The 16,322-nt window shown below is 36.8% G+C and overlaps 1 protein-coding gene across 2 annotated transcripts; it reads left to right on the plus strand.

Moving 5' to 3' along the window:
* Positions 1-402: 402 nt before the first annotated feature.
* LOC145671001 (peptidyl-prolyl cis-trans isomerase H) lies at positions 403-13,055 on the plus strand. Of its 2 annotated transcripts, none has more exons than XM_081739640.1 (4): positions 403-479; positions 6,045-6,221; positions 8,701-8,796; positions 12,564-13,055. In XM_081739640.1, exons 2-4 carry the CDS (start codon positions 6,057-6,059, stop codon positions 12,759-12,761), a joined length of 459 nt encoding a protein of 152 aa, XP_081595766.1. In that variant the 5' UTR covers positions 403-479; positions 6,045-6,056; the 3' UTR covers positions 12,762-13,055. The 2 variants fall into 2 exon arrangements, with proteins under 2 accessions (XP_081595766.1, XP_081595765.1); XM_081739639.1 differs by lacking the exon at positions 403-479 and adding an exon at positions 671-875.
* Positions 13,056-16,322: the final 3,267 nt, after the last annotated feature.

Below are 16,322 nucleotides of genomic sequence, written 5' to 3' on the forward strand. Positions count from 1 at the left end.
CACCTGATCTCAGAGTTCTTTAACGCCTGTTTACCATCCGATACTCAACATACTAATTCACTCTGTACTCGCTAACTTAAACAACCTCGTTCTTTATCAACTGTTAATATATTACATAATGAACAACTAGGATTTATAATGTGATCAAAGTGTACAACAGTGAAGTGCTCTCCAAAAATGAAATCTTTCAGTTTTACGTCCGATGGTTATGACGGGTAGACTAAAGGAGACGATGATGATGAGAAATGAATGCAATAGTGGAATGATTAAAGCGTGAGGACAAAAGAAAACTCACGCACACTGGGTTTATCCATTACAAAGTCCACTTTGCTCAAGCTGGAACCGATCAGGGACTACACGCACATGGTGCTTTTCCACCACAATTCAACTTAGCGCAAGCTGGGATCGAACCTGAGATCCCACGTACCAGAAGTGGACGCTCTACCACTGGAGTGGTCTGCAGTGGAGTGTAGCATGTGGTATATAACCTAGTGTGTCTGTTATAGTTAGTGTTCCGTCTAAAGTGATTAGTTCTATTGTGCTTTTGACTTAGTTCTCAGTTTCATCCTGGACGATACTTCCTTATATATGTAAATGTTCAATTCCCATTTTTATCGATTGAATTGCTCAATAGACACCCACCTGGAGCATTAAAACATTGACAGAGAGAAAAAAGAGAAGCGCGTCCCGGCTGTTGTTAATGGTGGGAGCGTTGATATACATTAATAGTTCTCCAGGATTCTCTTTCATTGATTATAATTCATTTTTTTTAGAGAAACAACGGATGAAGAATGCCTACATGGAATCAAATCCAATCACAACTGCGAAACCCAAACAATCCAGTTGTTTTCTTTGACATAACTGTTGGTACAACCGTAAGTAAATATTGTTAGTAATAATATTTGGTGCTATCCCAGTTTATGGGGACATGTTTGTAAAATTTCCGGAAGAAACGTAAGTTGTGATTTCGAAAGAGGAACATATAAAAAAATCAACACATACACGTTGATTTTACCCGCAGCATGCGTAAAACGCGAGAAAATTTAAAACAAATTTCGTACTCCTACACATATAAAAACGTACTGTTATGACATGGAACCACCAGGGTATAGATTTATTGTACGGTTCCACATATAAATTCAATTATTTGCTTGGGGCCGCGGTGGCTCAGCGGTAGAGCGTTCACCGCTTGTGCATGTGGTCCCTGGTTCGATCCCAGCTCGCGCCAAGTGAATTTTGTAGTGGACAAACACCGTGTGCGTGTGTTTTCTCAGGGTTTTCATTCCACCATTTACATAATTTCTCATCACCGTCTCCGGATGGCATTTAGTATTTCTCCCAACTCGTTTCATGGTTCCAGAACCGAGCACCTTGTTTTTGTCTAAATTGTGATAAAGGGAGTAGTACAAGAGCCCTGGGGGCTTCTAACTTCCTTCGCTAGCTCTTCCTAACTCAGCTATATTTTATAAAGTAAGTAACACAATGTAAATCTTATATGTGCAAGATTGGAGGAGATACTAAATATCAGCCACCGTCTCCTTTAGCCTAGCCAGCATATCTGTGGGACGTAAAACTCAAAGATTTCATTTCATTTCATTTATCTGCTTTAACGCCGGACAAATATTAGAAAATTTACCACATGAATTGGAGAATTTATTTTGGTTTGTGAGGAGGAGTGAGTGGAAGTCAGGTGGGGGAATAGGTAAGTTGGCATATGTCGGACAGATGGGGGCGGGCCAGCAATTATGACCAAAACTTGTTACTTCCTGATAAATTTTCAATACTTTTTTGTTAGATTACATTAGGATACATCAGGTTAGGTTAGTTGTGGTTCAGAATTGAAATATCGCAGCCGATACAGGATCCCTCCATACCTGAAAACGGTCAAACTTCAATTTGTGTATTCGTACACACTAACGTATTATTCGCGAAGAGCAAATATCACACATTTCCCACCCCATGATTGCAAAGACTAATTTTCGATATTATTACGATCTCACATTGCTCATACTTCAATTACCTTTTCGTAACATGGGATGATTTCTACTGTACATATTCTTTTTTCTTCTTTTTTTTTATCTAATTTGGGCCCCCGTCTGTCCGACATAACCCGGTAAGTTAAGAAAATACTAGTTTGTGGTTTTTGATGTTACTGGCGGTACTGCATGTGGAGGCGAAAGTGACTATTTGGCGGAGAGGTAGACTTATCATTTTTTAAGGATGTTATGAAAGGTAGTGTGGAAATGGTGCGAAAGTGACAAGGTTGTGGCATATCTTGTTTGAGTTTTATTGAGTTATTTAAAAATGATTGTCAGTTGATGAAATTGTGTGAGAGGCATGGTATACTAAACGGGCGTATAGTTTGTTGTTAGTGTAGAAACGAATTGAAACTGCAGAAAAAAAGAGTAATATCTAAACAAACTTAATCTAATCTAACCTAATTTAGTACATTATTAGATAGCATTTAGTATATCCCCCCAAAGCTGTGCAATACATAAGCAATGTATATTGTGACATATAAAGTGATTATCCACCATCCACTATGCGTATACTCACCGCCATTGACGCGCCTACTCAGTAAGGGCGCACCTGCTTGCTAATGCTGCGCTCCTTCCCTGATCCGATTAAATAATATTCGTGCTTTTTAGTACAGGCACTTTTTTTTTTTTTTTCATACGTCCACACTGTATTTCGAACGATAATCACTGCCAAGTGAATCAGTGTCACAACCTAGTTTTTTCGGGGAGAATCTAAATAATATTCCCTCTTTTCGTCGATTTTCGTGTGGTCCGGTAATACAGACGTAATGCTCATAAATTAATTGGCTACATAATTTTTCGTTTAGTAAGTCAACTATGTATCTTAATTATTTTTGGGATGTGGACTAGCATTCCGGTGCAGATTAACTTTAGAAGGTCTTCAGTGTACGTACACAATAAGCACATTGTGCAAAAGATACTAACAACTTATGTTAGGTGGCCATTACAAACAACGAACAGTATCTAACCGATTTAGGGCAGAAACCGAGCAGGTGTACCATCGCTGGATGTATCCGTATGGAGCAGGCTTGTCAGCGACGATGGGTATACGCCAGCGAGGATAATACAAAACATACACTTACCTTACTTCTTGGATTATGTATTTGTACATTACTAAGGGCGTTATAGGTAATATCCCGATATGTTATCATTGCTTGATTATTTGTGCTCAAAATAATATAACACATTACTTACGGAAATTTTACAAATAAGTGGGTCCCTTAACTCACGTGTAAGACTTCTGTGTTTGCGCATCATAAGTAAGCACTGACTTCACTTCTTCTTTTTCTATAGTCTGGTTAATGGCTACAGGGGCGAATCCGTGCTTAACATTACTGTATTTCTGCAAAGATACGTCTCACAGTTAAGAACGCAACAAGTTTCGATTATATAAAGAATCTTCTATTTTATATTATAATTGTTAGAAATTTGTTCCGTAAATTTTAGAATAGATTAGTACAGTATATCTTCACCTGGAACCTATAAGAGGCAGTGTTGTAAGTCATAATCCGTAATGATAAAAGTATCCGAAAGGTGTCCAACTCGTTCCGGCGAGCTTCTGAATTAACGTCCTGGCTGTGATTATAGTATCGAAGAAAAATGTTAAGATATGGGAGAACTGTGTGATGTCGTGTTCAACTATTAAAGAAAATTAAAACAGCAACTTGAATTACCTGACGTCTGAAAGGATAAAACGTTAGGGTCCCAGTAGGAAAAGTAGAGAATTAAATGTTCACAAGACTGTGAATTACTTAGCCGTGACGTAGTGTGTTAGAAATGCGAGAAACATATGACATTAAGTAACAGAAATAAATCAGTTGTACGCTTAACATGATACTCCGGTAAAGTGAGACGTGAAATAAAAGAAATTGTTACTGAAAAGGTGCAGAGGAAAGAAAAAAGGATTTGTGAACATGTTAGTGGAATGTAAGTTAGTTGTGTTATATGTACTTTACGCACATACTCGCCGTGCCTGCTCCTCATGGACGCGTCCCTTTGATGCCGCTTAGCTACCTAGCACAAGTTGGTTTGTGTTTTATACTGAGCTTTTTTAAGTGAATCTGCACTTAGTTCAACTCCTCCCTTAAGGAACACTATCTAAGGCAATAAGAGTGCATTTCCTGCTAAGGTAGTTCACATTTCATGAATATAAATATCCCTCCATAAAATGGAATAGCACAGAATATTTTACGTGAAATATATAGCTATGGTTCAATTTATTAATATTTTAAAATTCTATGGTTACATTATAAATGGCCTTCTTTTCTGCAAACGTAGTGGTGTATCGCCGTACTGTCCCAGTTTACGGAAATAAGCATGCACTCCTTTTATCAAGAAATGCACTCCTGGTATCTTACTACTTATTTCTTGTAGAATGGAATCGCATTTCTGGTTGCACATTCACTTTACGATGGCTTAACCTTATGGATATAAATACAGCGTCCTGATATATGCCATAAAAACGACGGTGCGAATTGCGGCCCACAGCATCATGTTTCACTGTGCGGATATGACAGTTGGAACATATATTTATTTGGGCATCTGCCATGGATAAACAATGCCTAGGACGTATCGGATCATGTTAGAATTTTCTATCATCGGCGGTTCACTTTGTATTCTCTTTACCATTTAAAGCGTTTGGAAATTGTTTGGAATGTTTGGAAATTACAACCTAAATTACATATATTCAGGCTGTGCACTTCCGTTGAAATGTAATTGTCGTAATAGGATATCCCAGCTAGTAATTCAGTTCCACCGTCTCTTTTGGCACTCTCGCTCTACGGTACTTGGTAACAAACTTTTTCTTCTGCGATTCCTTCCACCCACATGTTCTGCGATTCCTTCCACCCACAATTACTCTTCGCCGGTTTTCTTTCTTTCTTTATCTTTTCATGATTTTTGAAAGTTTCAGCACTGTTTGTTGAGTCACACCTAACACATTAGCCACCTTAGATAACTTACTTCAATACAATTTGGCCACTTTGAAACTCAGAGAAGTCTATCATTTTGTTTGACCTCTGCTTGCTTCATCATGTTGACACTGCTCACGCATTCTCATTGTTAGCACCTCATATGCGTATGTCCTACGTATTGCAAAGTACAGGTTTTTCCATTATTTTGATATACGTGACCCATTTTTAAAGAAAGTATCGTTTGAAAGCTTTTCCTTCTCAGCGCTGCGTTTATGATTCAGAACATACATTATAACTCCTTCGTTCGTTTTGCACAATATTCACGGCCAGTCAATTCAAAATTGTGATAGAACACTTAGGACATCGGATGTTGTGCGTACGATGGATCCAGGAAATCTTTCTACTGAATGCAAGAACAAACGATCCAGCATTGCCCTGACTTTTTGACACTATATGTTGAGGAAGGTAATGAATTTTTAACGCACATCGTTACAGGTGACGAGACATGAGTGTGACAAATCACTCCTATATGAAAAAAGCATCAATTCATGGAATGGAGGCACTCAGCAACCCTAGGGAAATAAAAAAGGCAAGCAGATAATGTCCACCCGCAAAATCATATGCATGGTTTTCTAGGATAGGAAAGGTGTTCGCTCGGTGAAGAGTGAAGCAATCAAGAAGGAAACTCAAATTGTGCAAATGGTGTTGGGTAGTTGCCTTGATACATAATGATACGAGGCCACACCCAGACAAATCCAGTACCTCATCACATCATTTGGTTGGGAAAAATTTGACTATCCTGTCTACAGCGCTGACTGGCAACACACAATTTTCACCTGTTTCCTCACCTGAAGTTTTTTTTTGTGACAAACGTTCGCAGCATCCTTCTATGACGCAGATATACCGTACAAAAAATTGTTTCCTTTTATGACAAGTGTCTTAATAATAATAATAATAATAAGCAATGTGGAGAAGTAGTTTGAATTTGATGTGTAGCATCCTGTAGAAATAAAATGTACAAATAGTGCTCTGTTTATTTTTAAATTTAATATCGGTACTTACTTTAAAAACGCAATAAAACTCTTTCTTTCAGGAGATAGGACGTATGATACTCGAATTATTTGCTGACGTTGTACCGAAGACATGTGAAAATTTTCGTCAGTTCTGCACCGGAGAGTATCGCAAGGATGGAGTTCCCCTGGGCTACAAAGGTGCAACTTTTCATCGAGTCATTAAGGATTTTATGATACAAGGTGGCGATTTTGTAAATGTAAGTCAGATTTTATACCTGCAAGGAAATTACTTTACTCTTAGCTAGTACTTCTATTAAGTCTCTCATCAGCACCGTGAATCTAGAATTAAATATGGAATCTGAACCGCATGCACTCTGACTGGGGACCTAACATGGATTTGTCCTGTATTAAGCTGGGTGGGAGAGGAAAAGATTATTTTAATTGAGAGACCTTTGTTCTATTTTGAGAAAGGTCTCAGTCCTACCGCACATGTTGTGGAGATAATGTTACAGAGAAAAGTAATATATTTTATTAAAGAAAAAGGAGGACACAGTTTTATTAAAATATATAAAATATATGAAGGTTTCAATACGAAAGGCTAAGATTTGAAATATGGTTATTGGCAGGGCTTGAAAAATCTTGCTTGCAAGTATTAGCCCCCCCCCCCCCCCCCAAAAAAAAAAAAACTAGCCACACCATTTTGCAGTCTCAGTGTTTATACAAATAAGCAAAAATCACTGTGTGACACAATAAACATAGCAATACACCTTTTTTTATTTTGTTTATTGTTGGTGGTGATGCATTAAAATATAGCATCTTTTTTATTTGTTGTGTGGAATAAAACACGTTTTTGATAATGAAAAAAAAGTACTCGGCACTGGCGAGCAGGGGAGTGGATTTTTCAAGCCATAGTTACTGGAAATTATTTCTTTTATCTTATATATATATATATATATATATACATATAATATTACTTTAGACAAGAAAAATGCCTAATACTTCAAAATAAATTTCTTATGCTTTTTCTGAAGCTTAGTAAATACCTTCTGATGTAAATTGCCTTTAGTGGAACATAAATTATCTGTAGTTAATAATCTCGGAATGAATGGTCAACTTTAATAGCAGTTTTCATTATACTAAACTACATCCGCTCTACGTGTATTCGATTCAGTTGCCAACCTTACCTATTCATACATACATTTTTCGCTATGCTTTTTTTGTATATGTGTGTGCGTGTAGGTGTAGGTATACAAGTAATGGGAAGGAATAACACATAATATTTTCAAACATCTACTGTGTTCTTCGAATTTCAAAGGATCTGGGTTACGATAATATTGATAGTTATACAGAAAAATAAGTTTCGACCTGTACTTGAAGCAGTCATTTGTAATAAACGATACAATCTATAGAGCACACATTTCAGATTCTTCTGTGTTTTATGGAGCTGTTGTCTGGTGTTCCTTGTTATCTTGTATAAAAATGACCATTGGTTTGTTCGTATGTTTGTCCGTTTTACAAATACACACACCATTGGCTTGACGTACTTGTAAGCACCAATATCTGGAAAACCGTGGGCCATTTAGCAATAACCTGAGTGAGAGAGAATGATCTGAAGGTGAAGAAGTGGTTTAAAATTTATGCCAAAAGTAGATTATCTCGCAATCTACTCATGTTAGGAAAATTAAACTCGGTCTAAAAACTCATTTCTAAAATCAAGTTCAGACACTCATATTAGTTACAATCTGGAAAAAATACTATGGGAGTAAGACAACCTTAAAGAGTGGAAAGGGGGTGACATGTAAAAATAAATCGAAAACGACTGGTATTAGTGTCGGATCCATAGTTCTCGGGGTCCCTAAGATAAATAGTAATACTTCAGTTGTCGTCTAAGTCCAACGTCAGCCCCATCGGCATAAGCTGGGTGTAGGGAGTAAAAAGTGCTGAAAAATAAAATGTTGAAAATGACCGAGATTAGTGTCGAATCCGTAGTTTTCAGGACCGCTAACCCGACTGATGAAAGTCCCGATGATGCATAAACATTAGTCTTCCCGTGCGAAGCCAAACACTTCTTCTAATCACTTATAAAGTGATAATATATTTAGTAAATGTTATGGGTTGAAAGAAAGTTTATATTTTTATGAAAAACAGTAAAAGAGAGTGACGTTTCGTCGCCTTGGCCACACTACTTAAGGCTGAATTATGAAAATTGAATTTGTCATGAAAGAGCGGGGTAAAATATGAGTTTCTAAAACACGTATTGTAAGGGAGGTTTAAGTTATCTCCCAAGAACTTGGTATCTCATGAATTCCTGATTAAAGAAATAAAACTCAACATATAATTTCTTCGATAAAAATAAGGAAAAACGTGTTTCGAAAATTTGTGAGGAGAGACATTCTGTAATACTCAAATTTTTCTTTGTTTATTCAGAAATTGACGAATGAAAGGGTTCGCTTAAGTTGGAGATGTGAAATGCGGTATTTAGAGTTTTAATTAGAAACACGAAGACCCCTATTCCAGCGTTTCAGATAATTCCACTCCAGTGTGTGTATGGGGGGGGGGGGGGGGAGAAGTAATATCTATAATATCCAAAAATAATTTTCTTTATTCAAAAGGTAACGAATGTGGGAATTCGATGAAGTTAAAGATGTGAAATTCGGTGTTTAAACTCTTTATCTGTCAAACTTTTATGAATCAAATTGTTTCTTTAGTTATCTTTTATTTCTTTATTTAATACAGGGAGATGGTACTGGAGTCATGAGTGTCTACGGCGGTGGTACATTTTCCGATGAAAATTTTATTTTGAAGCATGATGCTCCTGGATTGTTATCCATGGTGAGTGAATATGCCTTTTTCGTTATAATATAAACTAACTGCTGTACAATCGTATGTCTGTAAGGTACGAAAAAAAAAAAGTACTATATCATATGTTGTTGTAGGAGCACTTTGTAGTTAAGGGGATCTGAAAATATATCCTGGAATTGAACATATTCTGATGAGCAGAAGGAAGTAGCTAAGGAAGAACTACATGGTGTACAACTGGACCGAGATCTATTCCAGGTCCCCGATTTACCGTGCAAATGCGTTAATCACTACGCCACCGACTGCTCCCTAAACAGACATACATTTTTCTACCTGAATGACGCTTCTGGAGAGGTTGGTATGATATAAAATCGGTTATTTCTTCAGTTTATCAGTTATAATTGGAAAGAACTATTTGTTGATTATGTATTTTATGATTCAGTGGATGTTCAGGGTGTTAGGGCTTAGGTTTCTGGACTTTCGACATCTATGGCCATGTTAGCTTGTCACGTATGACGGATGACGTCCCTCGGCGATCACGCTACCGGGGAATTGAAGAGGAAGAAAGCGGTCTAGGATCATTATATATTTAGGTACCATCCCGACAGGTGTGAATGACGAAAACCTCACTCAGAATGATTGCCCTGAAAAATCTTTCTACGGTTTTCGACCGAGTGTTTCCACCGGGAATCGAAGCCGGGGACTGCTCGCACAAAAGGCGGAAGTGTTAGCAACGACGCTACACGGGGATGCTTAAGGCATATATTGTTTAATGGATGGTTAATACTGTTTGAAGAACATTGGTTCCCAAAATGAAATGAAATTTGTAGTTTTAAGTCCCATGCTCATGCCCTTTAGGCTAATGGAGAATGTGATTCATGAATGTTAATGATTATAAAAGAATTGGTGGAATGAGCATATGGGAGAAAACGGTATAAGCACTAGAAAACTATCGGGAGATGATGTCCACCACAAACTATGAGACCCTAGCATCAGAGTTGAGTTATCATGCACCCAATATTTGTTTTCAAGTACTTGAATTTGGAGCTAAGATATAGCTAGGGAATTAAGACGAGATACAATAAAAAGTCGATGTAGAGAAAATGAGATATAAGAAGCATGAAAGCATTGTTGACTGGGGTAATCGGAGTGTAAAATTCTGAGAGCAGAAACATTTGAAGAATTCATCTCTCGTATATGTACGGTTGGGCTTATTTGTCGAATGAAGGTAAGATTCTTAGTTCATATTTGATTTATGATATATCTAGCAAACAAGTAATGTATCCTTACATCTAGCAAACAAGTAGTGTATCCCTACTCTATTTTAAGATTTCGTATGCTAATATGATGCAGAACGTAAGTACGTGGTTAATCTAATCAATATTTTCAATGAATTGATTTGTGAATAACAATCAGTCAATTAACTACTGAATTTACCTGTAATAGAATTATTACAACTAGTGATGTGAGTGGTAATTGTCCATAGAAGAAGGAAAAAGTAAACAACAAAATTACGTAAGCCTGGATAGAATTCATATTCCCACTTCAAATGTATCCGGAGTTATAAAATCTACTTTTCTTCTGTAAATATTGTAATGTTATTTTTATATTGCGATTGTATAATTCTTCGACCGGAAAGAGCATTGACCAAATTGAAAAGCAGAAATTCTAAGTGTGATACGACAGAGTGATTTGGTAAGCATAATGCTGGGATTGGACTGTTGCGTACGATCTCTGGAGTCATCCGATCTTAGTTTTATTGCTCCACTCGAATGAGCTAGTAGGGCGAGTCAGATTCCTTCTTTAGATTTATCCGAAGTTAAAACGATTTTCACCTCAGCTTTTAAACACTGTAATGCCATTTCTATATAATGACCTGATAGATCTTCGGCAGTAGCTGAAAATATTAAAAACAAAAATTATTCGTGGTGTGCGTGTGCCTTCATCAATATTATATCATGAGCAAACTTCTGTTTTGCAAGAAAATGGAACAAAATCCATATGGCTACTGTGCAGGGTTTGCGAAGGTCGCTCTTATGACATGCTGATTCTGTATTCTCTTTGAAAGCAGGTCCAATATCTCAAGCTTTCTTTCACCAATGTATAAAGTTTCATTCAGGAGATAGTACGAGGTAGCACAGTTTAATTTGTGTGATCAGTTTTAAAATTAAATGCTTTCTTAGTATTATGTTTTCGTTTCTGCTTCAAAATAGCGACTTAGTTTGCTGGACAACTATGGCGCTGCAGGAAACACTCCTTGGACTCGTTTCTGGAACGCTTATTTGTTCTGCATGGTGAATGTCCGATTGTCATTAATTCCGTGTCGTTTAGGAACAGGCTTAAAATCGGATGGCTCTAACTTAGGGCAATAAAGTGATTAGCTAAGTTTCGAAATCACTTTGTGGACCAGAAACTGGTGAATACTTCTGTCTACTATCACTTCGGGAAAGATTCGAGGTATCATCTGTGTAGAAGTCTATCCCATTTCCAAATCCTCTAGAATCAACCACATTGCCTCTTCCTTTCTGTTGTATCATTCGATACTTATTCGTTGATCTGATCATATTAAAGTTCCGATTCTGTCCTACAATGCATTTGTTCTTCGCATTTTTTGGAACACACTTCTTGGATCATCGTGAACAGTTCCTCGGCCATCCTTAAACAGCCATCCATTTGATTTTCTCATGACATGTTTACCCTAAACTTGTTGTAATAGAACACTCGCACTTTGCTAATTTTCAGGAAGAAAAAAAAATTAATGTTAATCCTCTGTCCCGGATTCCTGTCGCGTCTTATCCGCCAACAGTGCAACTCATAGATGTGCTATTTCCACTGCTACTCTATGAAAACAGTCAGATGGGTGCGAGTCAGTTGAGCGCATGTTCAAACGTGTCAAAACATGTTTTAATGCGAATAGCTATGACTCGCCACCAGTGTGTTCCGCCGTACCTGTTTCATGAAGTCAGTTGTCACACCTTGTATATCGTTATATCGGTGTTACTTTCTGTTTCAGATTATTGATACATTCTAAGTAGAAAGCATTTTTTTCTGGGTACATACTGATATAATGTTGGATATATATTCGGGACAGAATTTTTCGATCCCGACAGAATCTTATATCTTGCTGACAGAGCTTATAAGCCTGATAACGGCTTCAAAAATTTAATCCTAGATTTCCCGAGCTGTCATTCCCTTCGGTGGTTCGCATTAGTAACTGCAAATTCTCTAAAGAATCCAATCCTTCAGTCAATGGGAAACTACAAATTCTGCAGGTCAAATATTTACGAAGTTCTTACTTAGTTATACATCTGTAATTACTGTACTGTGTACAGTCTTGTTCAAAACACGGCCACCCACCTGCTTTTAAAAGCTCTGCACGCTTACCTACAATTGGAATTAAACAAATATGAGTTTTCTTTGCTCAATGGAGTTCTTTATTTAGAGCTAAAGTATTAGAATTTCTTATTTACGGTTGCCAGGGTATCGCTTTCTATGGCAACATGGGTAATAATAATAATAAGACAGTACATGATTATCCATTGCTAAGATAGGGAATGGTAACAATTCAGATCTCAACTGTGGTCGCCAGAATAAAACGGCAACTGTAACTCCGGACTTTTCACATTTACTACTGACAGTAGCTACACAGCTGTAAAGCTTTTTTGCTTGAATGGAGGTCGATTATGACATCCCTACTGCTTAACCAATTATAAGTATAGATAATTGTACCAATGTAGTCAATTTTTGTCTATTACCATATGTAATGTATTTATTATAATTTTGCTATTTCTCGTTGACAGGCGAACAGTGGGAAGGATACAAACGGGTGCCAATTTTTCGTCACCTGTGCAAAATGTAATTTTTTGGATGGAAAGCACGTAGTATTTGGACGAGTCGTTGATGGACTTCTTGTAATGAGAAAGATAGAAAATGTGCCGACGGGACCAAATAATAAGCCTAAAATTCCAGTGATCATTTCACAGTGTGGACAAATGTAGCGATGAGTGACAATTAAGGAATTCAATGTGCAAGTGTGTTACCTGTGTATTACGTTGTACTGAAAAGGTTTTGTAAAACTGCATTTACCAAATAATAAGGAAGAAAGAAAAAAAAAAACTAAATGTTAAATTTTCGATGATGTGTTAGCAATTTTGAAATATATTCTAGAACATAAAGTTCTTCTTGGTTAACAACAGCGAAGTTTTAACTATTGTAGTAGAACAGTTCAAATTTAACAGATTACAAATCTATGAAAATAGCTTACTTTATTTTCTTTCGTTTGTATTCCTGAATCGGCAACTTTCTTTAATGTACCTCGTTACAGAGGTATAGATTTATAATCTCAGGTTCTTATCTTGTAGCTTTCTTTAAAATGAAACGGCCTGATCATGCAGCAATAACAGAATTCTTCCCTGCACCTTGTGTACCCTATTCATAATTTCACCTTTTATAACAGTTTTGATTGTTATACAGAAGTAACTTGAAGCCATCAAATCGATTTTTTTTTTTAAACAGTAAACAACTTATGTCCTTGATTGTGGAGAAGTTATCATAATGCATACACTGTGGTTACTTCGAATAAAAACGTTCACAAATGAAATCTTACGATGGACTTTTATGGAATGCTATACTGTAAATTTAAGTATTTTTTAAAAATATATTCATAAAGAAAATGTGCTGTTTCATTGTTTAAAATCGAGACCTCTCTTATACAGGTCGGCTTTCTGATGCTATTCAAAATGCTAACGAAAACTATACTTACGAAAGTCGCCGAGATGATAAATCTCACGATGAATGTTTCGGCGAAGGTTTATTGCTTTCCTCAGCATAGTTTTTAAAAAAGTAACGTTGCTGGACGAACTACATCACTGTAGGTTAATCTTCACTGTATACAGTAACTTACACGAAGGAAATGCATAAGTTATTGTGAATTATTGTGCACAGTAAACATAGATGAAATAGGTGAGACTTCAAGTTAATGTTTCGTCAGTTATTAATCGCCTGCTTTGCAAGATATTGAATCAGGATATTGATGTAGGAGCTACAGAAGAACAAGGACGAACGTTACTAGTGGAAGTCTATAAGTTCTTATATACAGTAAAGGTCAATCTACAGTAATGACTTGATCAATGCAAGTGTGTATACCTACCTTTGGGCCACCCATTTATATTTATATTAATGTTTTATCCCAGAATATTTCTAAATTAGTATTAATTAGAGATGATTAGAACCGGATCCTACAATATTTGGGTGATAATGAATTCGGATACCTGATTTTAGGTTCAGGATTCGGATCGGCGGGTCAGGGAACACATACCTAGGTAGAATAATTGAATATTATTCAGATTCAGAATTTCGTATGTGACTATAACCAGCACCGCTTAGCTGACTATCGTACATTTTTCCTGTTCAGTAGCTTGATTTACACGTTTCAATAATTTAACCACCAACCAACGGAAGTGGATAATCAAACAATACTGGAAGAGAGAGGATGCTGAAAAGATTTGACGGAAATGGGCTACAGAATTTGATAAACCTTCATCAAGTAGATTAACAATTTATATATTACGCAATAAATTTGATGTAACTGGTTCCGTTTGTAATGGGCCAAAAAGTGGTCGACCGGTTAGTGTTGCTAACCAGGACAATGGAATGTTAGTTGCGCAGGTATTTATCCAAAGACCCAATGAGAAGCGAGTGCTTCTCGTGAGTTAGACATTTCCCATAGATCCTTGGAGCGTCTGATGCAATGTTTGGGCTGGAAAATATATCGGCCAAGATTACTTCATGGATCATTAGAAGATAATCCAAATCGTCGATTACAATTCTGCGAGGTAATGTTGAATGCAAAAAGACAAGGTGTCCTTCGAAAAGTGTGTCGATCAGATGAAGCCAATTTTAAACTTTCAGGTGCCGCTATTAATAAGCATAACTATGTTTATTACGCAACAGAAAACCTCCATATAACTTGAAAAAACAATTGAATCAACTGGGAGTTACAGCTTGGGTGGGCCTTTCATGTAAGGAGTCATTGGGCCAACCTTTTTTTTTAATAGAATTGTGACCTGCATCTATTCTACGGGATTCACAATCACGGCAACATCATGACGACGACGACTTCTATTTACAGCAATAAATGGAGCTCCTACTCACTATGCTGTTAAGTGCGCGAAATTCTTATCAACGGATTACCCAATCGTTGGATAGGTCGACAAGGGCCAGTTGAGTGGCCGCCACAATCATCAGACCTCACCCCCAGTGGACATTTGAGACATTGTCAAAGATAAAGTAGTTTCGTGGAAACCACAAACTATTTTAACATGATGACTAATTTCATAAGAGAACCGTTCCAAGAAATTAATAACAATAAAAACCTCTGCTCCAAAGTGTGCTTGAGCGTAGAAACTAGACTGCGGGAATGTGTAAATGCTGAAGGCCAGCACTTCGAGAACCTCAGAGATTGTACTTAATTGTAATTCCTATATCATCCTGATTGTTACCTCATAATGTAATTTTTTCATAATCAAGAAATCACTATATAATATATAAAAACTAATATAAAGAAAACAAGAATTGTGTATCTACTTTTGCTATTCCCTAAATATAATTAGCTCCCAATATTCTTATCGACATGATTTTGCTCTGTATGGTTTGCTTTTCAATGTCAATTTTAGCGAAAGAAAATTACTGTCAGTTAAACAAGTGCATTTTCAAGTTTCTGCATCTTTGGAGGTTGAACATCTTCCGCGATATCCAGCCCTCGGACATTACGAAATTTCAGTGATCTAGCGGAACTTTAATCAAATTTCTGAATGTCGGAGAAAATACTACAAATGCGCGATTTCGGTAGGGAAATGTACAGTCGTAATGATCCTGCGATTACTTTTTGCATATTTGTGCCCCAATTAGTGGCCAACTGGTCTTAAAAGTGACAAGTTCCACGTTTCATAATAAAGTATCACCGGCGCTCGTCTAATTACCGAAAGTTTATTTGATTGGTACACAGAGAACGCGATATCCACTAATAATTCCATAATTGCACTGAAACGTCTATATACTGGGGTAACACATTGTGTATATCAATTGCAATTTGTTGTGTTGTAATTACGATTTGGCATGCTTTGAGATTAGTGTCTTGGAAAACAATGTTTATAACATACGTACTTTTCAATGAAGGTTTTAGTTTATTGTTTAACGTTGTTTAAAGTTACCACATGATTCACAGTCGAGCTAGATATCTTACTTGTTTGAATCAGCAAAAAAAGTCTGCGCAAATTTGCGCACCTGCAATTCAGTGGCGGATTTAGAAAAATAGTGTTGGAGGAGCTTTTCGTAGGAATGAGTAATTTTTTGTAGAAAACATGGAAATTTGGAAAAACCTGAAGTTTAAGACAAAGGAATCACTAACATTCACTGTGTTTTCTAGAAATCTCTGAAGTTTGGTGAGCGTAGTCAGAAAGTCTTCTCCGACTCCGTAAATCCGCCACCTATGTTTGTGATTTAGGCCGAGATCGTGAAATATAGTAATTATGAATGCCCCATGAATGAGACTTTAATTC

This window comes from Thermobia domestica, chromosome 15, assembly GCF_964235325.1.
Source record: "Thermobia domestica chromosome 15, izTheDome1.hap1.1, whole genome shotgun sequence".
NCBI lineage: Eukaryota > Metazoa > Arthropoda > Insecta > Zygentoma > Lepismatidae > Thermobia > Thermobia domestica.

Coding starts and splice junctions, on each gene's coding strand:
- LOC145671001 (XM_081739639.1), top strand. CDS start 792: ATGCCTACATGGAATCAAATCCAATCACAACTGCGAAACCCAAACAAT. Junction 876..6,044: donor ACATAACTGTTGGTACAACC/GTAAGTAAATAT, acceptor TCTTTCTTTCAG/GAGATAGGACGTATGATACT. Junction 8,797..12,563: donor CTCCTGGATTGTTATCCATG/GTGAGTGAATAT, acceptor TCTCGTTGACAG/GCGAACAGTGGGAAGGATAC.